This window comes from Sus scrofa, chromosome X, assembly GCF_054392235.1.
Source record: "Sus scrofa isolate SSC_HxYL_T2T_F1_AM1 chromosome X, Sscrofa_HxYL_maternal_Yorkshire_Landrace_v2.0, whole genome shotgun sequence".
Taxonomy (NCBI): domain Eukaryota; kingdom Metazoa; phylum Chordata; class Mammalia; order Artiodactyla; family Suidae; genus Sus; species Sus scrofa.
The window spans coordinates 102,668,686-102,696,351 of NC_139401.1; the positions used below are offsets into that span (position 1 = coordinate 102,668,686).

General features: G+C 39.5%; 1 protein-coding gene across 2 annotated transcripts in view; it reads right to left on the minus strand.

Annotated features, from left to right (window-relative positions):
- LHFPL1 (LHFPL tetraspan subfamily member 1) overlaps positions 1-27,666 on the minus strand; it is a 119,489-nt gene that overhangs the window by 18,745 nt on the left and 73,078 nt on the right. For both annotated transcript variants that reach the window (XM_003360421.5, XM_013986344.3), the window contains one exon: positions 23,172-23,270. In XM_003360421.5, the coding sequence (XP_003360469.1) occupies positions 23,172-23,270 (99 nt within the window). The remainder of the gene's footprint in view (positions 1-23,171; positions 23,271-27,666) is intronic.

Genomic DNA, 27,666 nt, shown 5'->3' on the forward strand with positions numbered 1-27,666 from the left:
TAGAAGGATACACATGAGGGGCATTAAATCCAGTTTAAGGGCAGGGGGAGTTTTCAAGAGAAAGTAGAAAGTTAGGAAGGTGAGGAAGTTGAGAAGGGTATTTCTATCAAAGGTATTTTCAGAGGGGCTGGGCAAGACAAGCTTGAGCGATGATGGAAGTAATGACCAAGGTCCCTATAGACCATGCTAAGGAATCTGGAGTTTATCCTGAGCACAATGGGGAATCATTGATAAAGAGAGGGGAGTTCCCGTTGTGGCGCAGTGGTTAACGAATCCCAGAACCATGAGGTTGCAGGTTCGATCCCTGGCCTTGCTCAGCGGGTTAAGGATCTGGCGTTGCCGTGAGCTGTGGTGTAGGTTGCAGACGCAGCTCGGATCCTGCGTAGCTGTGGCTCTGGTGTAGGCCAGTGGCTACAGCTCCGATTGGACCCCTAGCCTGGGAACCTCCATATGCTGCGGGAGCGGCCCAAGAAATGGCAAAAAAAAAAAAGACAAAAAAATTACAAAAAAAAAAAAAAAAAAGAAAGAAAGAAAGAGAAAGACATCAGATTTGCATTTCTGAAATATCACTTTGGCCACAAAATGGGAGACAGATGAAGGTGGTAGTGTGCAGTATTTTAAGGAATAGGGGGGAGAGAGAGAGAGTTAGGGGCTATTTTCTGTAGTCCAGATGATAGTGATACTAAGGGAAAGGAGATAGATTATAGAGTTCTCATCATATGCCTTTGCTAGGAGCATTTATGCCTTATGATTACCATCATCATGGTTTGGGATTGACATTACTATGGTTTATTTCTTAGATGTCCCTTGCTTAATGTATATTATCATGTCTCCTCAAATAAACTGCAAGCTCCTTAAAGGCTCTATTCTTATAATCTATTAATTATATAATAGTGTTCAATTCAGTACTGTGTATATAGTAAGCATCCAGAATATCCTTCTTGAGTGACTATAATATATTTTTGACATAATTTTCAAATATTTATGAGTGCTAAAAGGCCAGACCCAGCGAGCTGACCAACCTCAGAACTCAGGAGTGAGTACACCCTCATTCCAGCCATTGACTTCACCCCATACCAGCAAGGCCAACTTTGAGCATCAGCTGTTTGCATCTATGCTCCATTGCTCAATAGATGTACACCATAGAGACTTTCCTAGGGCCCAAGCTCCCTGAGCAACGATCAATGCCACAAATAGTAAAATATGCATATAGCACTTTACAATTCACAAGGCAATTTTTCCATCCATTATCTCATTTAATCTTTCATTTGTGTTATGCATTCATCATGTCCCAGCCAGAGGCAGGAATACTATTATAGAGGAATCAAATGAGCATCCAGATGAAGTGTTTAACCAAGGTTCCCACTTAGACGATAGATACCTGACCACGCACATGTGTGCTCTGTTAAGTCATGTGGTACATACAAGGAGAAGGGCCTGGGGATGAGGGTTACAGGGAACTGCATTTAAAGCCATGCCCTGTCATTTATAAACCAAAGCTCTAGGCAAGTGATTTAACATTTCTGAGTTTCAGGTCCCCCATGGGTAAAATGGAAGTGATACCACCTACCTCAGAGCACCTGTGACAGTCAAATGAGATGATACAAATAAAGCACTTAGCACAGCACCTAGAATGATCAATACTTCTCAGCTCCTTTTTCTCTCAGGTAAACACTTTTCAGCTAGTCTACCAGTTCCCAAAAATGTTTGGGGAGAACTTGACAATAAGAATCCTAGGTCCTACCCCATATCTACAGAATCATTACCTCTGGAAAGAGGGCCCAAATAATTTTGACGCACAACTCAGTGGGAAACCACCTGAACTAGACCATAGCATTAGCCCAAACTGGTCTAGCTTTTACATGAAAAGTAGAAGGGAATCAACATTTATTGAGAATCTACAATGTGCTCCACACAGTGCTAGTGGCTTTCACATGAAAGCTATGTTTGTGTCCAGTTCCTCCCAACTCACCTGGGTAGGGCTTGGTGAAGACAGTTTGAAAAAGTCACATGACACAACAGACAGACATATATTTTCACCCTCATAACACTAACTTTGCTAGAAAATTGCTCATAGGATGTGCAGGAGTTGTCTCTGGTTTTCTTTCCAGTTCCTGCCTTTGAAACACATTTCATTTTATTTAAAAAAAAAACACCTTCTGGGGAAGTCTAACCTTAAAAATTATAACAATAATAGCAGTTATCACGACCATTTATTGAGTGCAGACCCTGTAATAAATGTTTTAGATATATCATTTCATTTTATCCTCATGAGAGCTCTGCGAAATCATTGCCGCTGTATTAACACCCCCAATTAAAAAATGATTTCTGGGAGTTCCTGTTGTGGCTCAGCAGTAAAGAACCTGACTAGTATCCATGAGGACGTGGGTTTGATCCCTGGCCTTGCTCAGTGGCTTAAGGATCTGGCATTGCTGTGAGCTGTGGTGTAGATCACAGACCTAGCTCAGATCCCGTGTTGCTGTGGCTGTGGCGTACGCTGGTGGCAACAGCTCCAATTCGACCCCTGGCCTTGGAACCTCCACAGGTGTGGCACTAAAAAGACAAAAAAAAAAAAAAAAAATTTCTGGTTTTAAAACAAAGACTTAGGACATAGTATAATTCCAGAATAGACAGGGAAACACAAACACTCACTAAAGGTGAGGAGAACAAAGAAAGCTAATGCTGAGGTTTATAGAAGAAAATCGAGTGGAGGAAACAGAAGCAAAGAAATTAAAGGTGAATCACATTCTTTGACCTGAGGACCAGAGGCAGGGCCAGGAAAAAAGCATAGAACAGAATGAATCTGCCTGACTTTACTGCCATCGTGTGGTGGTCTGATGTACAGACAACCGGTTCACGATTCTGCCCTCCTGTTTTAGTCAGTGAATCTACTAGACTCTGCAGGACACTGGGAGGGGAAAATAAGGCCACATTATGCTGAAGACGTGCTCTTAGAGCCTTGTCTCCCTCTTGAGTCACCGGGCTGGAAGTCACCTTAGGAATCAACTACTTTAGCAGTAAATACCTCTTCTCCTATGGGCAATTTCAAGAAAGACGGAAATATTTATAAGCCCCATCATTTTTTCTACTCAAAATGAAAATGGCTTAGCACTCCATGTCATGTATCGAGTTTCATTACTTAAAGTTTTTCTCTATTTTTAATAGAAGTCGGTCAGTGAGAAAACTAGCACTATATATCAGCTCCTGAAAGTAGATGGAGGAGGAAGTTAACAGATCAGCTTTCTCATTTTTTACACTTGTGGGGCATTGTTTTCTTAAAGCACATTCACATAAATTTTGTCATTCCGTAGCCAAAACAACTTCTGAGGGTAGATAAAAATCATCCTCACTTTAGTATGTAGAGGAATTCCTATCATGGCACAGCGGTAAGAAACCTGACTAATATCCATGAGGATGTAGGTTCGACCTCTGGACTCGCTCATGGGTTAAGGATGCAGCATTGCCATAAGCTGTGGTGTAGGTTAAAGAGGAGGCCCAGATCCCGCGTTGCTGTGGCTGTGGCATAGGCTGGCAGCTGTAACTTCAATTCGATCATTAGCCTGGGAACTTTCATATGCCACAGGTGTGGCCCTAAAAAGGGGGAAAAAAATCTATATGTAGAATCTAAAAAAACCAAACTTATAAAAAACAAAGACTAAAGTGGTGGTTACCAGGAGTTGAGGAGGATGAGAGAATAGGATAGATGCTGTTTAAGGATACCAACTTGCAACAAATATTAACTAAGCTCTAGAGATCTAATGCACAGTACAGAGAATATAGACAACAATACTGTATTATAATCACCAAACTTGCTAAGATGCTAGAGCATAATTATTCCAACCACTAAAAGTATATAAAAATTATAATTATGTAATGTAATACAGATGTTGATCACTACAGAGGCAATTATATTACAATATATGTATCAAACTAACATGTACAGCTTATATTTATACAATGTTGTATGTCAAGTGTATATCAATTTAAAAAAACACTAAAGATGAAAGGAAATGACTTGGCTATTGGTCACAGAGTAAAATGGTAACAGAGCCACCCTACAAGTTGTTCATTCCACTCCACAAGACATTTAGAGAGCACCAAGAGTGTGCCAGTCACCAGGGATATATAATTGAATTAAGCTGCTCTCTCACCCACCGACTCCCTCCTGCCTCCTCCAGCTTAGCACAGCTTCTCCTCTGGGTGGAGACTCCTTTCTGCATGGGCCAGGAGGGCAACTGAGAAGCTTTAAGCAACACCTGAGCCATAAGTTTTCCAGAAGGACTGGCTGCCCAGGGCATTCTAAGCAAACGCTTAGAATGAATGAGTTGCTTTCTGCAATCCCCCCTTGGCCAATCCCTGGCCCCCAGTCTCCTCTCCTCCAGGAGGGCTGCTTAAGTAGGCTGGTTTATCTCTTCACTACCCTGGTTTTTTAAGAACAAAATAAATACGAAATTAGATCAAAGATCTCACCACAAAGGTAGGCAGGTCACGACAGGGAGCCAGGGAGGTATCTGGGGCCTCTGGTTGTTCATCAGTCTAGTCCAATGCTCTCCATGTAAAAACCGGGGAACCAAAGCTGAGTGGGACAGGGATGTGCCCAAGCAGGCTTAGGAAAATTAAAACCTAGTTGCTGTGATACCCAGGAGAGGGTGGTTTCTACCACACTCTGCTGCCCCTCTGTGGACATGAGGATGCATTAAGCTGCCTCATTGTGCTCTGGTGAGCACAAGAAAATGCTGTCCATAATATGAGAAGGAAACTGACAGAGAGGAAAGGTAACAGGAAATGCCTGTAAACTGAACCCATAAAGGCCAAACCCAGAGTCACCGTAAAAGGCTTTGAACTGGCAAGAATGAGAGGAAATGATGGGAGAAAAAAGGAAATGTGCTTCTGAGACAGGAAACACAGGGAGCACACACAAGGTCATTAGGTAGCCTCTGTTGTGGGCCTTTGTCAAATTGAGTGTGTCCCACCCCTGCCCCCAGAAGCCAAGCCTGGGGCATCCTCTCCAAAGAAGCTCTTAAGAATTGGATCTTTACCTACTAACAGCAAGTTATATTTTATGCAACCAAGTGAGCTAAATGTTTTGTATGTATGTTTTACTTCATTTAATCTTCTCAATAACCTTAGGGAGAAAAATATTTTTATCCATTCCCATTAATGGAAGGAAATACAGAGAGGTTGAGGAGTGTGCCCAAAAATGCACAGCTAGTAAGTGGTGGGGCTCACATTTGAATTAACCTGTGTGATATAGATCCATCAAGCTATACACAAGTGGCTCCTTGTGGTAATAGGTGCTTTTTCTGAAAATTCAAGTGTTGGAGACCTTTTTATTTCAACAATTGGTATCATTATAATGATGACTATGATGATACCAGACAACTTTTGATTGGTTGCTACATACCAAACACAGTACTAGGTGTTTTGCATGTATAATGTCATTTAGTCCTCATAATCCCAGAACCCCAGGAGGTAGCAATAAGTTCCCAAATGCTGAAAAACTTGCCAAGGTCACAGAGCTAAAGATGTAGGTATGATAAAGCTCCCTCTCACCACTAGGCAATACTCACGTAGGTTCTTCCCTGGCTCCCACTGTTGATGACACCAATTAGAGGCTTGGTGTAGAATAACTAGAAGGTGAAGTTAAATGCATCTATTTAATGTTGAACTGAGATGGATTCATTCGTGTGGGATCAAGTGCACGAAATCTATATTTGATGACTAGAGTTCAATTAACAACCATCGAAATACCTTTCTCAGCTTAAATCTTTCATTTACTTTGTGTGGGGAAATTTGCACTTGGCTGTTGCTATAGGAGCCTTTGTCTGACTTTCCCCTTCTTATTTAATAGGTAATTCATTCAGTAAATACTGGATTGCCATTGAGCAATATCTCAGTGCATGTGACAGCAAACTAGTCCCAAATCCCTGGTTGTGGTGGCTTAAGAAAGTCACCTGTGCTTATCGGGTTTCAGTAGCTTTAGTGAGTCCACTGATTGATCAGCAAGGTACCTCCTATTGTAGGTTTCAGTTCAAGCTCATGATTAGGTTTTTTAATCTGTTTAAAATATTTGATTAATTTCTTATTTTTATTTAGATATAATTTAAATATATTATTTTAGTTTCAGATGTACGACGTAATGTTTCACTATATGTATATATTGTGAAATGATCACCACAGTAAATCTAGTTAACATCCAGGAGTTCCCGTCGCGGCTCAGGGATTAGCGAATCCTATCAGCATCCATGAGGATGCGGTTCGATCCCTGTCCTTGCTCAGGGGATTAAGGATCTTGCATTACCATGAGCTGTGGTGGAGGTTGCACACTTGGCTTGGATCCAGCGTTGCTGCAGCTCTGGCATAGGCTGGTGGCTACAGTTCCAATTGGACCCCTAGCCTGGGAACCTCCATATGCCATGGGAGTGGCCCTAGAAAAGGCAAAAAGACCAAAAAAAAATAAAAATAAAAAAAAATCCATCCCACACATAATTATACATGTTTTTCTTATGATGAGAACTTTTAAGATATACTCTTTTAATAACTTTCAAATACATAATACAGTATCATTAAAAATAATCACCATGCTATACATTACATTCCCAGGACTTATATATCTTACAGCCAGAAATTTGTACTTTTTGACATCCTTTACCCATTTTGCTCAATCCCCACTCCCTGCCTCTGGCAACCACCAACCTGTTCTCTGTATCTCTGAGTTTGTTTTCCTTTGTTGTTGTTTTTTTTTCAGATTATAAAGTATTTGTCTTTGTCTTACTTGAAACTTAGCACAATGTCCTCAAGGTCTATCCATATTGTTGCAAATGGCAAGATTTTCTTTTTTTCCATGGCTGAGTAATATTCCATTGTATATATACCATATTTTCTTTATCCATTCATCTGTTTATAGACATGTAAATAGCTTCTATGGCTGTTGTAAATAATTCTGCAATGAACAGGCATATATCTTTTTGAGTAATTGCTTTTGTTTCCTTTGGATAAATACCCAGAAGTGGAATTGCTAGATCATATGGAAGTTCTATTTTTAAGTTTTTGAGGAAACTCCATACTGTTTTCCATAGTGGTTATACCAATTTACACTCCTACCAATAGTGAACAAGTGTTACCTTCTCTCCGCATCCTGCCAACACTTGTTATTTCTTATATTTTTGATAATATACATTCTAACAGGTGTGAGGTGATATTTCATTGTGGTTTTGATTTGCACTTTGATGATTAGTGATGCTGAGTACCTGTTCATGTATTTGTTGGAAATCAGTATGTCTTTTTTGGGGAAAAAATGTCTATTCAGTTCCTTTGACTTTCTCCTTTGTTTGTTTGTTTGTTTCTTTCTTTCTTTCCTTCTTTCTTGGGCCACCCCTGCAGCATAGGAAGTTCCCAGGCTAGGGGTTGAACCAGAGCTGCAGCTGCTGGCCCATGCCAGAGCCACAGCAATGCCAGATCTGAGCCACATCTGTGACCTATGCTGCAGCTTGAGGTAATGCTGGATCCTTAACCCACTGAGCGAGACCAGGGGTCTAACCTGCATCCCCAAGGATACTAGTCAGATTCTTAACCCTGTGAGCCACAACAGGAACTCCGACCATTTTCTAATCAGATTTTTTTATTGACATATTAATTATTTATATATTTTGGATTTTAGCATCTTATCAGACATATGATTTACATATATTTTCTTCCATTTGGTATATTGCCTTTTAATTTTGTTGATGGTTTTCTTTGCTATGCAGAAGATGTTTAGTTTGATGTAGTTCCACTTGTTTATTTTTGCTTTTGCTACTTTTGTTTTTGGGGTCAAATCCAAAAAAAAAAATCAGTGCCAAGACCCATGTCAGGGAGCTTACTTCCCATGTTTTGTGCTAGGAGTTTTATGTTTCAAGTCTTAAGTTCAAGTCTTTAATCCATTTTGAATTAATTTTTATGTATAGTGTAAGGTAATGGTCTACTTTCGTTCTTTTCCTTGTGGCCATCCAGTTTTCCCAATAACACTATTGAAGAGGCTGTCCTTTTCTTGTTATATATTCTTTATTCCTCTGTTATAGTTTAACTGACCATATTCATGTGGGTTTATTTCTAAGCTTTGTATTCGCTTCCATTGATCTATGTGTCTCTTTTTATGCCAATACTATACTGTTTTGCCTGCTATAACTTTGTAATATAGTTTGAAATCAGGAAGTGTGACGCCTCTAGCTTTGTTCTTTTTTCTCAAGATTGCTTTAGTTATTTTGCTCTTTTGCAGTTCCAGACAAGTTAATTTCTTCTTTAAATGAAGAAAAAGAATAAAGGGACTCAATCCCCTAAACTCAACCAATGATTCTGTTGAGAGAGGGCCAGGTAAGTGATTTAGGGGAGTAGAGCAGGCATGAGGGTAGGAATGGGACAACAGAAGACCTGGAAAATGGACTGAGAGATATGAGAGGAGATCCTAGAAAGAGGAGTCTTAGAAAGAAAGAGTTCAAATTTTTGGAGGGCAAGGAGATTGAGATTCCTTTTGCAACTGTAAGTTTTTGTTTTCAAATCTGTGCCTTTTCCACCTACCACCTGCCAGATCATTTATCATTTATATGACTACCCCCAACATGATCTCTTTCTCTCAAGAAGAGATAAGAAGTACATATGGAGTACACAGATTTGTGGTTGCCAAGGGGGAGGAGGGAGGGAGTGGGATGGACTGGGAGCTCTGGATTAGTAGATGCAAACTATTGCATTTGGAGTGGATAAGCAATGAGATCCTGCTGTATAGCACAGGCACTATTTCAAATCACTTGTGATGGAATATGATGGATGATGATATGAGAAAAATAATGTACATTTATATATACTGGGTCATTTTGCTGTACAGCAGAAATTGACAGAACATTGCAAATCAACTATAATAAAAATTTTAAAAAACTATTAAATATAGAAACATGGTCCTACTGTATAGCACAGGGAACTATATTCAGTATCCTGTGATAAATCACAGTGGAAAAGAATATGAGGGGTTTTGGATGGAAATGTTGTAAAACTGTGTTGTGATGATGGTTGTACAACTATAAATATAATAAAATTCACTGAGTTTTAAAAATAATTTCAAGATAAAATAAGAAAATATGAAAAAGAGTGTGTATTCATATACATATATATGTATAACTGAATCACTTTGCTGTATAGAAGAAATTAACACAACATTGTAAATCAACTATACTTCAATAAAATTTTTAAAAAAAGGTTAACTCCTAAAACAAAGAAAAAGTACATAAGGAGTAGATATCCCAGAAGACCAGAATGAGGCCCTAGGTAGATTGTATATGATCTTAGAAAGTGGAACACAAAAATTTTTATATATATCTTTATATCTTGCTTCTATGATCAAGTCTGCAGGACAATTTAAATGACTTTATTAGTGCAAATCAAACCTAGAGGCATTTAAAAATTTCCCATGTTTATCCATTCAATTGAGAACTATTGAGAATCCCATCAAGTCCTGCCACTGTCTTATTTATTTGTACTCTGATTATACTAAACTATTGACAGTGAACTCAGGCTGAGCACAGGTGGTGGGAGCAGGGTGGAGACAGGATGCAATACTGGGTACTTCCCATGGTGTTTCAGATGTTTGCTTCTGAAAACAATAGAGCTAATGTGTATCTTAGGGGAAAAAAATTTCAAAGACTCAAGATACACTGTCACCAACAAAAAGGAAAGTCATTGTAGCACACCCAAGACAGTGAATTAGAAGACAGGCTCCACTCAAAGTTCTTAACTTGCTATTTGACCTACACAAATCACCTCTCCATATCTCAGGGTTTCCTAATTATAAAATGGGTGTACTGCCATCTGCTATGCATGCACTTTTGAGGAGAAGATTAGATCATAGGCATGAGAACATGTTGCAAATGCAAACCATTGATAGCAGATACATAAAAACCCTACCTTAGAATTACGTGCTGCTGATAACACAATGGTCTTAAAAGCTTGCTTGAAAATACCTATGTACCATTAGAAGTATTTAGGTTCTCTAAATTTTCCATGGGGCTTATTTGTATGTCCAGTGCTTAGAGGCCGTTGTATGTGAAGGAGTGCCCTAATAGTTTTGTAGATCTAAGAAGATTTTGAAAATCACAGAAAAGCTGGAATACATGTATAAGGAAATCAGTTGAAATCAACTGAAATCTCTATTCAAGGGTCCTGCTCTTTGCATCTTCATTTTGTCAAGGATCTTGCCATTCTGTATCAATCTGTCTCCACTATAGAATCATTAATATCATCATTGAATGATCTGGCCATCTTAGTAAAACCCTCTCTTCATCTCACATTCTCCTGCAGCTACTGCACAGCTTCTCTGCTCTCCTTCAAAGCAAAGTTTTTTGAAAGAACTATCTACATATGCTGTTTTCATTTTCCTCATCTCAAAATACCTCTAATAGCTATAACTCCAAAACTGCTCATCTAGGTCACCTTTGTCTAGGTGACTCCAATAGCTACTTCTCTATCCTCACATAGCAACTTGCAGCAGCATTAAACACTATGCCCTTTTCTTTGACACATTCCCTTTCTCTTGGCTTGACACCACACACTTGATTTTCTCCAGCTCCTCCTTCTGAGTCTCCTTAGTAGGCTCTTTCTTTTCTATAGAGGAGTGTACCAGACCCTCAAGTCCTGCTGTCCAAAGTGGTGGTCACTAGTCACATTGTGGCTATTTCATTTAAATTAATAAAATAAAATTGATTAATAAAATTAAATAAAATACTAAAATTAAATATTTCTTAAATAAAATTTGAATTAATAAAATTAAAAATTCAGTCTCACACACCTAACATTTCAACTACTCAACAATAACCAATGTCTTGTGGCTAACACATGAAACAGCAAGACACAGAACATTTCCATCACTGCAGAAATTTCTACTGGATGGTATTACCTAGACCAGACTTCTAGAATTCAAATTACAGCTCTGCCACTCTACCAGCTGAATGACTTTGGGCAAGTTACATAGTCACACAGAAAAAAATCCCTGCCCTCATGGAATTTATGCTATTCTATAGGAAAAATTTAGGGTATGTCTAAAATGTAGAGTGGAGATCTGTAAATATTGATAGCTCTCCAAGAGATACTGGTAAGTGAAAAACACCAAGTGCAGAATAGTATAGATAGCTAGATGGTTAGATAGATACATAATATGTTCTTGGTTGGACAAACTGAAGATATGCAGAGAAACATACATTCTTACATTTATTGAAAATTCTGAGATGGCCAACAAGCACGTGAAAAAATACTCAACATCACTATTAGAGAAATACAACTCAAAAAACTACAATGAGGTACCACCTCACACCAGTCAGAATGGCCGTCATTAATAAATCCACAAATAACAAATGCTGGAGAGGGTGTGGAGAAAAGAGAACCCTCCTCCACTGTTGGTGGGAATGTAAATTAGTACAACCACTATGGAAAACAGTATGGAGGTACATCAGAAAACTAAACATAGAACTATGACTCAGCAATCCAACTCTTGGGCATAAATCTGGGCAAAAATTTCCTTGAAAAATATACATGCAACTGCATGTTCACTGCAGCACTATTCACAATAGCCAAGACATAGAAACAACCTAAATGTCCATTGACAGATGAATGGATTAAGAAGATGTGGTACATATACACAGTGGAATACTACTCAGCCATAAAAAAGAACAAAATAATGCCATTTGCAACAACATGGATGGCACTAGAGACTCTCATACTAAGTGAAGTAAGTCAGAAAGATAAAGACAAATACCATATGATATCACTTAAATCTGGAATCTAATATATGGCACAAATAAATCTTTCCACAGAAAAGAAACTCATGGTCTTGGAGAACAGATTTGTGGTTGCCAAGGGGGAGGGAGAGGGGGAGGGAGTGGGATGGACTGGGAATCTGGGGTTAATAGATGCAAACTATTGCCTTTGGAATGGATAAGCAATGAGATCCTGCTGTCTAGCACTGGGAACTATATCTAGTCACTTATGATGGAGCATGATGGAGGATGATGTGAGAAAAAGAACGTACATATGTATGTGTGACTGGGTCACTTTGCTCTACAGTAGAAAATTGACAGAACACTGTAAACCAACTATAATGAACAAAATAAAAATCATTTAAAAACAGAAAAAAATTCTGGAGAGCTACAAAAGGAATGTAATGGTCTCTGAGGAATTGTATCAGGGTCAGGAAAAAGACCAACTTTGCATTTTAAACCTTTATGTACTGTTTCATTTTGTCACATATGTAAATTACTTTTGATTAAAAATAATTTTAAATTTGTATGCATACGATTTGGTATCTGTCTGCTTACACATTATTGTATAACTAACCACTTCCAGAACACAGTAGCTTAAAATATGGCCATGCTGTTATATCTCATATACTTGGCAAGTCACAATTTTATCAGAGCTCAGCTGAGCAATACTTCTGCAATTGGCATCAAGAAGGGTCATTCAGTGGTATTCAGATGGCTAGTATTGGAGGGTCCAGGACTGCTTCATTCACATGTCTGGTGCCTTGGCAGTATTGGCTAGAAGTTTTGACTCAGATGAGCCTCTCTCTGTACCCAAGTATTTCCAGGACTTTCCATGTAGTCTTTAGCAGAGTAGTCATATAATATAAAAAATTATATGATGGCTCAGAACTCCAAGAAATCAATATGGAAACTACAACTCCTTTAGAGGTAGACCTAGGACGACTTTGACGTTACTTCTGCCATACTGTATCAGTTAAAGCAGTTCTAGGTAGGCCAGCCCAGATTCAGGGGATAGAAGGTAGAGATCGACTTGGCCTTTCTATGGGAAGAGTATCAAAGCATATATGACTATCTTTTTTACTTTTCGGCCACCCCCATGGCATATGGAAGTTCCTGGGCCAGGGATCAAATCCGAGCCACATCTGTGATCTACACCACAGCTGCAGCAATGCTAGATCCTGAACCCACTGTGCCAGGCCAGGGGTCAAACCAGCACCTCCAAAGAGACAAGCTGGATCATTAACCCACTGCACCACAGATATCAAGATTGCTGCTTTAGTACAAGTTATATCTGTGATAATTCATATTAGGACTAAAAGCCATAACTGTGGAGATAGTTTAGGGTAACTTGAATGGGAAGCCTAGGGAAAGAGAACTTGAAGCTATGAGTGTAACATCTTCACAATGGAGGTTGCAGGAGGCCATTCAAAATGTCAGAGTGACCCCCTCACATCAATGGACAGATCCTCTAGACAGAAAACTAATAAAGCAACAGAGATTCTAAAGGAAACAATAGAAAAGTTAGACTTAATTGATATCTTCAGGACACTACATCCAAAAAAATCAGAATACACATTCTTCTCAAATGCTCATGGAACATTCTCAAGAATCGACCACATATTGGGACACAAAGCTAACCTCAATAAATTTAGGAGCGTAGAAATTATCTCAAGTATCTTCTCTGACCACAATGCCATGAAATTAGAAATCAACCATGGGAAAAGCAAAGAGAAAAAACCTACTCCATGGAGACTAAACAACATGCTACTAAAAAACCAATGGGTCAATGAGGAAATCAAGAAGGAAATTAAAAACTACCTTGAAACAAATGATAATGAAGACACAACCTCTCAAAATCTATGGGATGCTGCGAAAGCAGTGCTCAGAGGGAAATTTATAGCAATACAGGCCTTTCTCAAAAAAGAAGAAAGATCCCAAATTGACAACTTAACCCTCTACCTAAACGAATTAGAAAAAGAAGAACAAAAAAGTCCTAAAGTCAGCAGAAGGAAGGAAATGATAAAGATCAAAGAAGAAATCAATAAAATAGAGACTCAAAAAACAATAGAGAAAATTAATAAAACCAAGAGCTGGTTCTTTGAAAAGGTGAAAAAAATTGACAAACCCCTGGACAGACTCACTAAAAAGAGGAGAGAAAGAACCCAAATAAACAAAATTATAAATGAAAAAGGAGAAATCACAACAGATACAGCAGAAATACAAAAAACCATAAGAGAATACTATGAACAACTGTATGGCAACAAGTTTGACAATCTGGAAGAAATGGACAATTTTCTAGAATCTTACAGCCTGCCAAAACTGAATCAAGCAGAAACAGACCAACTGAACAGACCGATCACTAGAAATGAAATTGAAGAGGTCATAAAATCACTCCCTACAAATAAAAGTCCAGGACCAGATGGCTTCAGAGGTGAAGTCTATCAAACATATAAAGAGGAATTGGTGCCCATCCTCCTTAAACTCTTTCAAAAGGTTGAAGAAGAAGGAATACTCCCAAAGACATTCTATGAGGCCACCTTCACCCTCATTCCAAAACCAGACAGAGATACCACCAAAAAAGAAAACTATCGCCCAATATCATTAATGAATATAGATGCAAAAATTCTCAACAAAATCTTAGCCAACCGAATCCAACAACATACCAAAAAAATTATACACCATGACCAGGTTGGGTTCATCCCAGTTTCACAAGGATGGTTCAACATACGCAAATCAATCAGCATCATACACCACATTAACAAAAGAAAAGTCAAAAATCATATGATCATCTCAATAGACGCAGAAAAAGCATTTGACAAAGTCCAACATCCATTCATGATCAAGACCCTCGCCAAAGTGGGTAGAGAGGGAACATTCCTGAATATAATCAAAGCCATTTATGATAAACCCACAGCAAATATAATCCTCAATGGGGAAAAACTGAAAGCCTTCTCCCTCAAATCTGGAACAAGACAGGGATGCCCACTCTCACCACTGCTCTTCAACATAGTTTTGGAAGTCCTAGCCACAGCAATTAGACAAACAAAAGAAATAAAAGGCATCCATATAGGAAGAGAAGAGATCAAACTGTCACTGTATGTAGATGACATGATACTATACATAGAAAACCCTAAGGACTCAACCCCAAAACTCCTTGAACTGATGAATAAATTCAGCAAAGTGGCAGGATATAAGATTAACATTCAGAAGTCAGTTGCATTTCTGTATACCAGCAATGAAACATTAGAAAAGGAATACAAAAATACGATACCTTTTAAAATTGTACCTCACAAAATCAAATACCTTGGAATACACCTGACCAAAGAGGTAAAGGACCCATATGCCGAGAACTATAAAACTTTAATCAAAGAAATCAAAGAAGATGGAAAGAAATGGAAAGATATTCCATGTTCCTGGATTGGAAAAATCAATATTGTAAAAATGGCCATACTACCCAAAGCAATCTACAGATTCAATGCAATCCCTATCAAATTACCCATGACATTTTTCACAGAACTAGAACAAACAATCCAAACATTTATATGGAACAACAAAAGACCCAGAATCGCCAAAGCAATCCTGAGAAACAAAAACCAAGCAGGAGGCATCACTCTCCCAGACTTCAAGAAATACTACAAAGCCACAGTCATCAAAACAGTGTGGTACTGGTATCAAAACAGACAGACAGATCAATGGAACAGAATAGAGAATCCGGAAATAAACCCTGACACCTATGGTCCATTAATCTTTGACAAGGGAGGCAAGAACATCAAATGGGAAAAAGAAAGTCTATTCAGCAAGCATTGCTGGGAAACCTGGACAGCTGCATGCAAAGCAATGAAACTAGAACACACCCTCACACCATGCACAAAAATAAACTCAAAATGGCTGAAAGACTTAAATATACGACAGGACACCATCAAACTCCTAGAAGAAAACATAGGCAAAACACTCTCTGACATCAACATCATGAATATTTTCTCAGGGCAGTCTCCCAAAGCAATAGAAACTAGAGCAAAAATAAACCCATGGGACCTCATCAAACTGACAAGCTTTTGCACAGCAAAGGAAACCCAAAAGAAAACAAAAAGACAACTTACAGAATGGGAGAAAATAGTTTCAAATGATGCAACCGACAAGGGCTTAATCTCTAGAATATATAAGCAACTTATACAACTCAACAGCAAAAAAACCAATCAATCAATGGAAAAATGGGCAAAAGACCTGAATAGACATTTCTCCAAAGAAGATACACAGATGGCCAACAAACACATGAAAAAATGCTCAACATCACTGATTATAAGAGAAATGCAAATCAAAACTACCATGAGGTACCACCTCACACCAGTTAGAATGGCCATCATTAATAAATCCACAAATAACAAGTGCTGGAGGGGCTGTGGAGAAAAGGGAACCCTCCTGCACTGTTGGTGGGAATGTAAACTGGTACAGCCACTATGGAGAACAGTTTGGAGATACCTTAGAAACCTATACATAGAACTTCCATATGACCCTGCAATCCCACTCTTGGGCATCTATCCAGACAAAGCTCTACTTAAAAGAGACACATGCACCCGCATGTTCATTGCAGCACTAGTCACAATAGCCAGGACATGGAAACAACCCAAATGTCCATTGACAGATGATTGGATTCGGAAGAGGTGGTATATCTACACAATGGAATACTACTCAGCCATAAAAAGGATGACACAATGCCATTTGCAGCAACATGGATGGAACTAGAGAATCTCATCCTGAGTGAAATGAGCCAGAAAGACAAAGGCAAATACCATATGATATCACTTATAACTGGAATCTAATATCCAGCACAAATGAACATCTCCTCAGAAAAGAAAATCATGGACTTGGAGAAGAGACTTGTGGTTGCCTGATGGGAGGGGGAGGGAGTGGGAGGGATCGGGAGCTTGGGCTTATCAGACACAACCTAGAATAGATTTACAAGGAGATCCCGCTGAATAGCATTGAGAACTATGTCTAGATACTCATGTTGCAACAGAAGAAAGGGTGGGGGAAAAACTGTAATTGTAATGTATACATGTAAGGATAACTTGACCCCCTTGCTGTACAGTGGAAAAAAAAAAAATGTCAGAGTGAGGGAGTTCCCTTCGTGGCCCAGTGGAAACGAATCCGACTGGGAACCATGCGGTTGCGGTTTCAATCCCTGGCCTCGCTCAGTGGGTTAAGGATCCAGCATTGTTGTGTCCTGTGGTGTAGGTCGCAGACGTGGCTTGGATCTAGTGTTGATGTGGCTGTGACGTAGGCCAGAAGCAACAGCTCTGATTAGACCCCTAGTCTGGGAACCTCCATATGCCGTGGGTGTGGCCCTAAAAGGACAAAAAAGACAAAAAAAAAATCAGAGTGAGAAATCTAGTCATTTACTCTAAGATCACCCTGGCCAACTGGTAATGCCTGCTTCTATTGTCCCCCGCCACGGCCCCTGCCCCCTTCATCCCTTTATCTCTCTCTCTTAAGCTAGGCAATGTCAGAAGCTTTGTTCCTCAGGTAGGGTCCATGTCTTTCTTGGCTCTCCCTTCCCAAGATGCAGAGCACATAGTGGAGTATAGAGGCTACACCAGAATCAAAGTAATGAATGTCATCATTTGACCATCTGCCCTCCAGCACATTCTACTCTGCTATCTTGTAAAGAAAACCATTAAACACTGTATTAGGTACCTCAATATACCTTTTTATTATTCACTGTAAGAACAGCAATAGAGCAAGTATTATTGGTATTCACTATTTTATAGAGAAGGAAACTGAGACACAGATATCAAACAACTTTACTCCATACTACACAGATGGCAAAGCCTGTATACCAGCTGAGACCTTTGACTCCAAAGCCTATGATATTTCAGTATACATGCTGCCTATCAAGTAAAAAAGAACAACAAGCCTGTACACTGGACACTCAAGGTACTTTTCTGCTATTTCACTCATCTATCCATACAATATATAATGTGTGCAAGGATGCTCCCATACTGCCAGAATCTCCAGAGTGTTAAAGAAAGGTCTAAGGAGAAAGGCTGTACTTCTAGCACTGGCATTCCCAAATATTAGTATCCACAAGCTTGGAATTCACATCACATTGTGAAAGATTTCCTTTTAATACTATTACATGTTTTACTGCTGCTCCTGGCACCTCTGTGTTGCAAAAGAACAACGGTTAATAGAGTTTTCATTGTCATGTATGTTTGGGGATCTGACTAGAAATGGTGGGTTAGGAATAACACAGGTTGTCTCATTTTTTTTCAGTATTAACCAGAAGTTGCTAATATAGAGGCATGTAATTGGAAAATATGGGCAGGAGATGTGGGCCTCAGGAGAATGAGAGACACCTAACACAATTGGAAGAATGCAATGCAATTCAAAAAAAGAACTGGGAGGGCTTGACTCAGGCAGGATTCTGCAATCCTTTCATCCCTTCAGTGTCACAGAACAATACAGTGTCAGGTACACTAAGGAGAGTGGAGCTACAGCCCTTAGGCAAATGTACAGTGCTGGGCAGAGGGTAAGTAAAGGAGAGAAATGCAATGGAGAGAGAAACAATAATTTTTAAAAACTGAGTAAAAGAAAGAAGAGAAAAGGAACTGTCCTGTGGTAAACAGAATTGAAGGCTATCAACTTGGGAGAGGCGACCACATACAAAATTGCCCATTTGGGAACTAGGTCCTTGGTGGTGGTAATTGGTGCAGAAAACTGCCAAATGACATGTAAATCACATCTCTAATTTTACATTTTGGCATTTTATATTAATCAAAGTGGCAAGTCCTTCTATTAGAATAAGTTGCTAATACCCAAATCCAACCAATACATCACAAGGAAGAAATCTCCAAACTAATATTCCTAGTAAATATGATGTAAAAATCCTTTACACAATACTAGCAAAACAAATCCAGCAACATATATAATGGATTACACACCATGACCAACTATTATTTATACCAGAAATTCAAGGTTGGTTTAACATATGAAAATCAATCAATAAAATACTCACTAGGTGTGAAAAAAAGCATTTGACAAAATCTAGTACTTTTCACGATGAATACACTTATACTAGGAATATATAGAAGGGAATTTATCAACCTAATAAAAGCCATCTATGAAAAAAAAAACTAGCCAACATCAATATTTATTGGTCAAAAACTGGAAGCTTTACCCTTAAGATCAGGGATATGACAAGGATATTCACTTACAAGTTCTATTCAACACTGCCCTGGAGGTTTTATACAGGGAAACTATACAAGGAAAAGATTGGAAAGGAAGATGTAAAACTCTCTCAGATGACGTGATCTCATATGTAATAAATCCTAAGTAATCTACTAAAAAAATCATCAGAATTAGTAAAGGAGCTCAGCAAGGTTGCAGGATACGAGGTAAATACAGAAAAATTATTTGTATTTCTATACACTAACAATGAGTAATCCAAAAATAAAATTAAGGAAACATTTGTATGTATAACATCATCAGAAAGAATAAAATACCTAGGAATATATGTTACCAAACAAATTTAAGACTTATATATTGAAAATGACAAAATATCATTTAAAAAATTAAAGATAACCTAACTCGCTGGACCATCATCTTGTGTTCATGGGTTGGAAATCTTTTTTTTTTTTTTGTCTTTTTGCTATTTTTTGGGCCACTCCCGTGGCATATGGAGGTTCCCAGGCTAGGGGTCCAATCGGAGCTGTAGCCACCGGCCTACGCCAGAGCCACAGCAACGCGGGATCCGAGCCGTGTCTGCAACCTACACCACAGCTCACAGCAAGGCCAGATCCTTAACCCACTGAGCAAGGGCAGGGACCGAACCCGCAACCTCATGGTTCCTAGTCGGATTCGTTAACCACTGCGCCACGACGGGAACTCCTGGAAATCTTAATATTGCTCAAATAGCGATACTTCCCAAACTCAGCTATAGAGTCAACACAACCTTGATCAAAATCTCAGCTGTTCTGCAGAAATTGACAAGGAAATTCACACGGAAATGCAAGGGACCCAGAATATATAAAACAGTCTTCATGACCTTGGATTTGGCAATACTGTATTCTTAGCACAAGCAACAAGAGAAAAATTAGATAAATGTGGACTTCATCAAAATTAGATACTTTTGTATTTCAAAGGATGTCATCAAGAAAGTTAAAATACAACCTACAGAATGAGAAATAGTACCTGTAAATCATAAATCTGAAAGGAGTCTTTTGTCCAGAATACATAAAGAACTCTTACAAATCAACAAAAAAGGACCCAGTTAAAAACCAGCAAAAGATTTGAATAGACATTTCTCAAAGATATAGAAATAGCCAATAAATAAATGAAAAGATGCTCAACATCATCAGTCATCTGGAAAATGCAAATTAGTCACAATGAGATACTATTTCACACACATTAGAATGGCTATAATTTTTAAAATGTAAAATAAATGTTGGTAAGGTTTTTAGAAAATTGGAACACTTGTACATTGCTAGTGGAAATGCAAAATGAGGCAGTCACTTTGGAAAATAGCCTTGAATTTCCCCAGAAGGCTTAAATATAGAGTCAGCATTTGACCCAGCAATTCTACACCTATCATCCTGCTACCCAAGAGAAATAAAAAAAAAATCCATACGAAAGTATGTACACAAATTTCTATAGCAGGATTATTCATAATAGCCCCAAAGTGGAAAAACCCAAGTATTCATCAAACAATAATTGGATAAATAAAATGTGTTACATCTATATAGTGGAATACTATTCAGCCATGAAAAGCAGAAGTACTGGTGCAAGCTACAACATGGATGAACTTCAAAAACATTATGCTAAGTAAAAGGAGCCGGACACAAAAAGTTGCATATTATATGATTCTGTTTATCTGAAATGTCCAGTAGGCAAATCTAAATTAAGAGTGGTTGCCAGGGGCTGGGTTCAGGGTGTAATGAAGAGTGGATGCTAATGGGGAAGGGGTTTCTTTTTGGGGGGTATGGAAAGATTCTGGAATCGAGTAGTGGTGATGAGGGCACAACCTTGTGAATATACTAAAACTCACTAATTATACACTTTAAAAGGTCAAATTTTGGAGTTCCCATCATGGTGCAGTGGAAACAAATCCAACTAGGAACCATGAGGTTGTGGGTTCAATCCCTGGCCTCACTCAGTGGGTTAAGGATCTGGCGTTGCCGTGAGCTTTGGTGTAGGTTGCAGACACAGCTCGGATCCTGCGTCACTGTGGCTGTGGTGTAGGCCAGCAGCTGTAGCTCCGATTGGACCCCCTAGCCTGGGAATCTCCCTATGCCGCGGGTGCAGTCCTAAAAAGCAAAGATAAATAAATAAATAAATAATTCACATACCTTAAAATTTGCCCATTTATTTATCAATAAAGCTGTTATTTTTAAAAAGTAGAATTATAGGACTAACAACCAATGGGAGAAATGAGTTAAATCTTCAGCCTTTTCTACCTTGGCTGGCAGCATCAGCAGCATGCTTCTTTTTTCTTCAGCACCTACCCCCAAGGTATTTACTCATCCTTTCATCTATGGTGGAAGTATTATATTTGCTAGTCAACCCAGCCCTGAGCCAGGAACACTGGACAGGCTGGGGTCTACATGCATCATATATTCTATGTAGCCCTTCCCTTATGCTATGTTGTACAGGAAAAAAACTCTTTCCTCCGAAAGCGGGTTAAGTGAAACCCAAAGAACCGTCTCAAGCAACAGAAAGAAAAGCAAAATATTAGAGCATAAGCTATAGGGAATGTGTGGTCTCATTGTTACAAAATCCTCTCCTCCAATCGAGAATACTCAAGGAAACCCAGACATTTCCCCTCCTACTCTCTCGCATCATGGTAGGTTGGAAAAATAGTTTGAAATCTTCCAGTTAGAGTCTAACACAGTCCCAATTCACAGTAGTGAACTTACGCCATTCTCAGTGAAGTTGGCAGCCCTAGGAGAGTCCATAGCTACTCCTGTCAGCCATTTTAATATTTAATACCTTTTGTCATTAACATATCAGTAACAGTGTGAAAATGCCCATAACAATTCCTGATGTTTAACCAAAGTTTCTAATGCATGATGTAAAACAATTTACCTCTTGTTATATCCTCAGTGGAGAGTGAGAAGAGATACTGTTGATTTGCATTTGGAAAACAGTGCCTAGAAGGAAATACTAATGGGGGTAAGATGTATTCAGAGGATGACAGACCAGTAGTCTCTAAGAATTTGGAATCCCTTTATAGATAGGGTTGCCCCAAATCAGTCACATGACTCTGGGTAAAAGTGCATAAATGATGTGGAGAGACATAAAGTAGAACGCAAATTGGTACCCCACTATGGAGAACAGTATGGAGGTTCCTCAGAAAAATAAGTATAGAGCTACCATATGATCCAGCAATCCCACCCCTGGGCATATATCCAGACAAAACTTTCAGTGAAAAAGAGACATGCACCCCTATATTCATTGTAGCACTATTCATCATAGCCAAGATATTGAAACAACCTAAATGTCCATCGACAGATGAATGGATTAAGAAGATATGGTACATATACACAGTGGAATACTACTCAGCCATAACAAAGAACAAAATAATGCCATTTGCAACAACATGGATGGCGCTAGAGACTCTTATACTAAGTGAAGGAAGTCAGAAAGAGAAAGACAAATACCATATGCTATCACGTATATCTGGACTATAATATACAGCACAAATGAACCTATCTACAGAAAAGAAACAAACTTATGGACTTAGAGAACAGACTGTGGAGAGGGGCAGGGAGTGGGATGAACTGGGAGTTTGGAATTGGTAGATGCAAACTATTGCATTTGGAGTGGATAAGCAATGAGATCCTGCTGTATAGCAAGGGGAACTATATCCAATCACTTGTGGTAGAACATGATGGAGGATAATGTGAGAAAAAATAATGTATATATATGTACCACTGGGTAACTTTGCTATACAGCAGAAATTGACATAACATTGTAAATCACCTACAATAAAAATTTTTTTGTCTTTTTTTTTTCAGGGCCACACCTGCAGCCACAGCAATGCAGGATCCGAGCCGCATCTGTAACCTATACCACAGCTCATGGCAATGCTGGACCCTTGACCTGCTGAGCAAGGCCAGGGATCGAACCCGCAACCTCAGGGTTCCTAGTCAGATTCGTTTCCGCTGCACTACAATGGGAACTCCAATAAAAAATTTTTTAAAAGAAGTAGAATTTATGTTCCACCCTTGTAAATTAGCAAGGCCACTTGAGTCTGACCAAGCCACCATTTCCCACAAGCTAATATAGTGGCAGACTCAGGCAAGCACCACTAGCAAGTACCAGTCTCTCCAAGAGCACTTTGAAAAAACAGATTCCCAATGAACCATCACTGCCATCCTGCCCAGGCCACCTTACCTAACTGAAATTGATTGGAGACATTCCCACATGTTTGCATTATCTCCGGGCTATTCCATCCTAAGGGGTATAATGCACAGCCTGAGCTTATCAGCAATCCTGGAAAAAAAAAAAAAGCATACACACAGGTAGAAAAAAAAATATAACAAGTTTTCTGTCACCCCAACATTCCCTCTGGATTAGCTCAGCTCAAATTCTGCCTCTTCCTCTCAGAGTTTACCTTTTCCCTTTCACTCTAAATATCCGTAACACTACCAGCTCAACAGGATTCCTTTGCCATGCTGGAGGTGGTGAGTTGCAGTATGTTGTAGAAGGGACGACTCATAAAGAAAGGACAGTATTGGGAACTTGGACAGGCTAATGTACTTTTCACAGCCAAAAGGTTTTTGACAATGACCTCTTCAGCCAGACTCCTCTTCTATCTTGGTATGATTTACAGAGGGTAAAGGTAGAGACTGATACTCCTTCCTACAATTCAGCTTTTTCTAAGAGTTAAGTCAGTCCCTCCTAGTTGAAGGTAGGTCATGATTTCTGCAACTTCAAGTCAGCTGCCAGACTGTGATCTACAGAAAGTATACACATTATGTAGGCTTCTCCCAGAGAGTGAGGCATCACATTTACCTCTTCCAGAAACATTTCCTTCTTCTGAGAAATCATTCCAACTTCATGCTAAGCATTCCAACTTTCTTTGGCTTCTAATACCTTCCACTGTGCCCCTTGCCTTCATCTCCATCTCATTTAGGTCATTTAGTTACCACAGGGAGACTCTGTGTGATCTTAGTGATAACCTTACTTTTCTGACCAGAGATACAAATCTGGCTCAGCTTGCTGACACTGCTGTTTAAGGACAACTGCCTCATCCACAGCTTTTGCTTACTGCCTAAGTTTATGTTTTATAACCTATGACTGCTCCTGTGCCTTTGGTGACCATGGATTGTACTAAGCATTGGTATCTGACATAAAAACAAAATTCATTGGCCAGGAATGGGTGACATTGTATTGTGCTCTGAAGAGAATAGCTGGGCCAAATTCTTGTCTCTGGAAATTTTAATCAGGAAATGTAGAGATGCTGAGCTATTACCAGATGGAGCAGAAGTTAGGGAAAAACACCAGGAGGTAAAATCAAGTCTAAGTCAAGTTGAAGCCAAGTTCATCCCAAAATTATGAATGGACATCAATTCTGCATAACCTGAGCACACTGATTGGTAGAGGTAGAGAACACAGTGGCAGGAAGCAGATCCACCATGAGAGAAAAATCCATACTTCTCATGAAAGAGCTAGAGAATCCAATCCTTCCCAATGGCTTTCCAGTTCCACTTTTCTTATAAGAAACCCCCTTTTCATTGGGAAAACTCGAGTAAGTCTGTTACTTACTCCAAGAAAGCCTAAGTACAAGAATTCTATATTCGAGTGTGATACCAAAGGTCATGGGATACTCACCAGCCACATGTGTGGATGTAGAACCTAACACACAACACAGAGCCCCCACAAGGAGGGTGTCTCATTAATGATGACTGGCTGGCATATATAGAGCTTCTGGAGCTCTGTTTCAGCCAGTGAAATGCAGGATGCTCCAGGGACTGTTGGCCTCACCTTAACTTCTCTTTTCTCACTGAGGAAGATTCCATATACATTCTGAGAAGCTAATAAGCCCACTTTGCTTTCTGCGGAAGGCTTTTGGAAGCTCTCAAAGCACTCCCTACGCTTATCTGCAACATGGCAACCAGCTGTTCTCAATACTCAGTGAGGCCAGAGAAAAAGACAAGGACCTAAGGGAAATATCAAGAAGAGTTTAAACAGAAAAACAGAACTTTCTGACAGAGTTTAGAAACTAAAAGAATGACCAGTTAAGTTTAGAAATTCCCTCCAGTGGAATGCTTAAAATTAGAAGACACTGTTATCTTTCTCATAGTCTTCAAGGAAATGAAACTGGTCACTCAAAAGACTTTTCTAGGCTCTGGAATTTATCCAGTGACAATTGGACAACACTTCTATTTTTTAACCACTGATAAACTGAAACCCTACAATATGAGGAGATATGAGCCAGAGTTTGCTTGCGAGCCCAGGGAATACGCAATGGGTTAAGGATAAAGTTGGAAAGGAAACCTAAGCCTTTTCCTGCTTTCAGTGTCTACCTTCTGAGAGAAGAGTTAATAAAAAGTGAGCTTTCCCACACAGATGAGGAAGAAAAGAACACGAGTTTATTAAAGAAGTTCTGTTTTCCAACCTCCACATTCAGATCCCTGGGACTAGCATGAACTCTGATTTCTCAAGCAGGAGCCTGTGCTGGCCAAGAGCCTTTCTTAACATATCAGGAGGCTCCTTCCAGCTTCTTCAATCCCCCTGCTCCTTAAACCTTACTACACCAAGGAGTTCAAATCAATTAATTACCTCCTCCAGGAAACCTTTCTTCACCAATCCCAATGCCCACCCCAGGCTAAGTTTCATATTCTTTCCCACTGTTCCAGTAGCACACTGTGCTTACTTTTGTGATTAAAATATTCTGTGATGGAGTTCCCATTGTGGCTCAGTGGTTAACGAACCTGACTAGTATCCATGAGGACGCAGGTTCGATCTCTGGCCTTGCTCAATGGGTTAAGGATTCAGCGCTGCCATGAGCTGTGGTGTAGGTTGCAGACACAACTTTTATCTGGCATTGCTTTCTTTGGCTGTGGTGTAGACCGGCAGCTACAGCTCTGAATTGATCACTAGCCTAGGAACTTCCATATCCTGTGAGTATGGCCCTAAAAAGACAAAAAACAAAAATATTCTGTGATATATATCCTTCAACAACTGTTTGTTGTCTGCGTCTCTAACTAGAGTGCGTGTTCTTTGAAGGGTGGGGCCATATTTATCCTCAACTATACACCCTTGGCACCTGATGCATAATAATTGCTAAATAAATGCACCTGTTTCAGAGTATGCTCTGCCTACCCACTACCCAAAGGGAAAGGCTTCTGAAGGGATCTCCAGAAGCTAGGGGATCATCCTAGGGGTAGGAGATCATTCTAGACACCTGATACAGCCATAGTTTTTGTTTTTTTTTTAAATGGTCGCACCTGTGGCACATGGAAGTTCCCAGGCTATGGGCCACAGGCCTATACCACAGCTCACAGCAATGCCTGATCCTTAACCCACTGAGCAAGGCCAGGGATCAAACCCGCATCCTCATAGATACTAGCTGGGTTCATTACTGCTGAGCCATGATGGAAACTCCCAGCCACAGAATTTTAGAAAAGGAAAGCCCTTGGAGATTACCTATTCCAATCCCTCCCCATTACAGATGTGGGTGTTGAAACCCAGAGAGGGAAAGCAATTTACCCAATATCACATAGCTAATTGCTGGCAATGCTTTTTCTCATTAATTAGAGAGTTCCTTAGAAGTTCTGTCCTTCTAGATACAGGTGTCCAGAAATGACCACCTCTTGATAACAATATCTCTAGCAGGCACTAGGAATGTTATTGGTATTAGAGCTGGATAGACAGCACAACATGATGGCTTAAGAGAACAGTGTATTATCTACTTGCATGTTGCTAAGAGAGTAGATTTTAAATGTTCCCACCACAAAATAATTATGTGACATGAAGAATGTGTTATCTAACCTGATTGTGATAATCACTTCACAGTATACATGTGTATCAAATCATCATGTTGTACACCTTTCACTTACACAATGTCATATGTCAACTATATTTCAGTGAAGCTAGGGAAAGACAAAGAGGGACAGAGAGAGAGAGACGGACTAGGTTGTGTAGTCAGTCAACACTTAAGTTCAAATTCCAGCTCTGCTACCTAGAGACTGTGTGACTTTAGGCAAGTAATCTTCGTGTGCCTCAGTTACCTCATCTTTAAAATGGGAATAATAGTATCTTACAGGGCTGTTTCAAGAAGTAACACTCATAAAGTGCCCAGCACATAGAAAGTGCTCAACAAAGCTTTCGTAGTAGTAGTAAATAGCAACCTCTCGCTCTGGCTCCTCTCTCACTTTCCACTTATAGTCTCCATGCTAATTTCTCCCTCACCTTTTTATCCTCATAATAAACAGATGGAAAGTCAAAAGCTGAAAAGGTCTTGATTTAAAAGCTGCCTGGTTGGAGTTGTTATCTTGCAATTTTTCACAGGCACCAGTCCAGAGACCAGGAATCCCTGCCAGGTATGCTTTCTGCCCCAGCGCCCATGGCTCCACTCTCTGCCCAACCTGCCCTAACACCCTTCCCATCCCCCATCCTACCTCCTGCCTTTTAGACCAGTGAACACAGCACGTTGTGAATATACGTCACGGAGACATTGGACTTGTAACTGACAGAGGATTCAATTACATTTGCTCACAGATGGGGAAAGACATCCTGGGAGACATTTTTTTTAATGAAGTCACTGAGTAATTTATCCTCAATTATATTTGTCCCCAACAGTTCCAATCAATTTGGGTATGTGAAAATGTGCTTCAAATAGGAACATAGAAGTCATTTTCCAGTGACAGGCCCTGCCACCTCC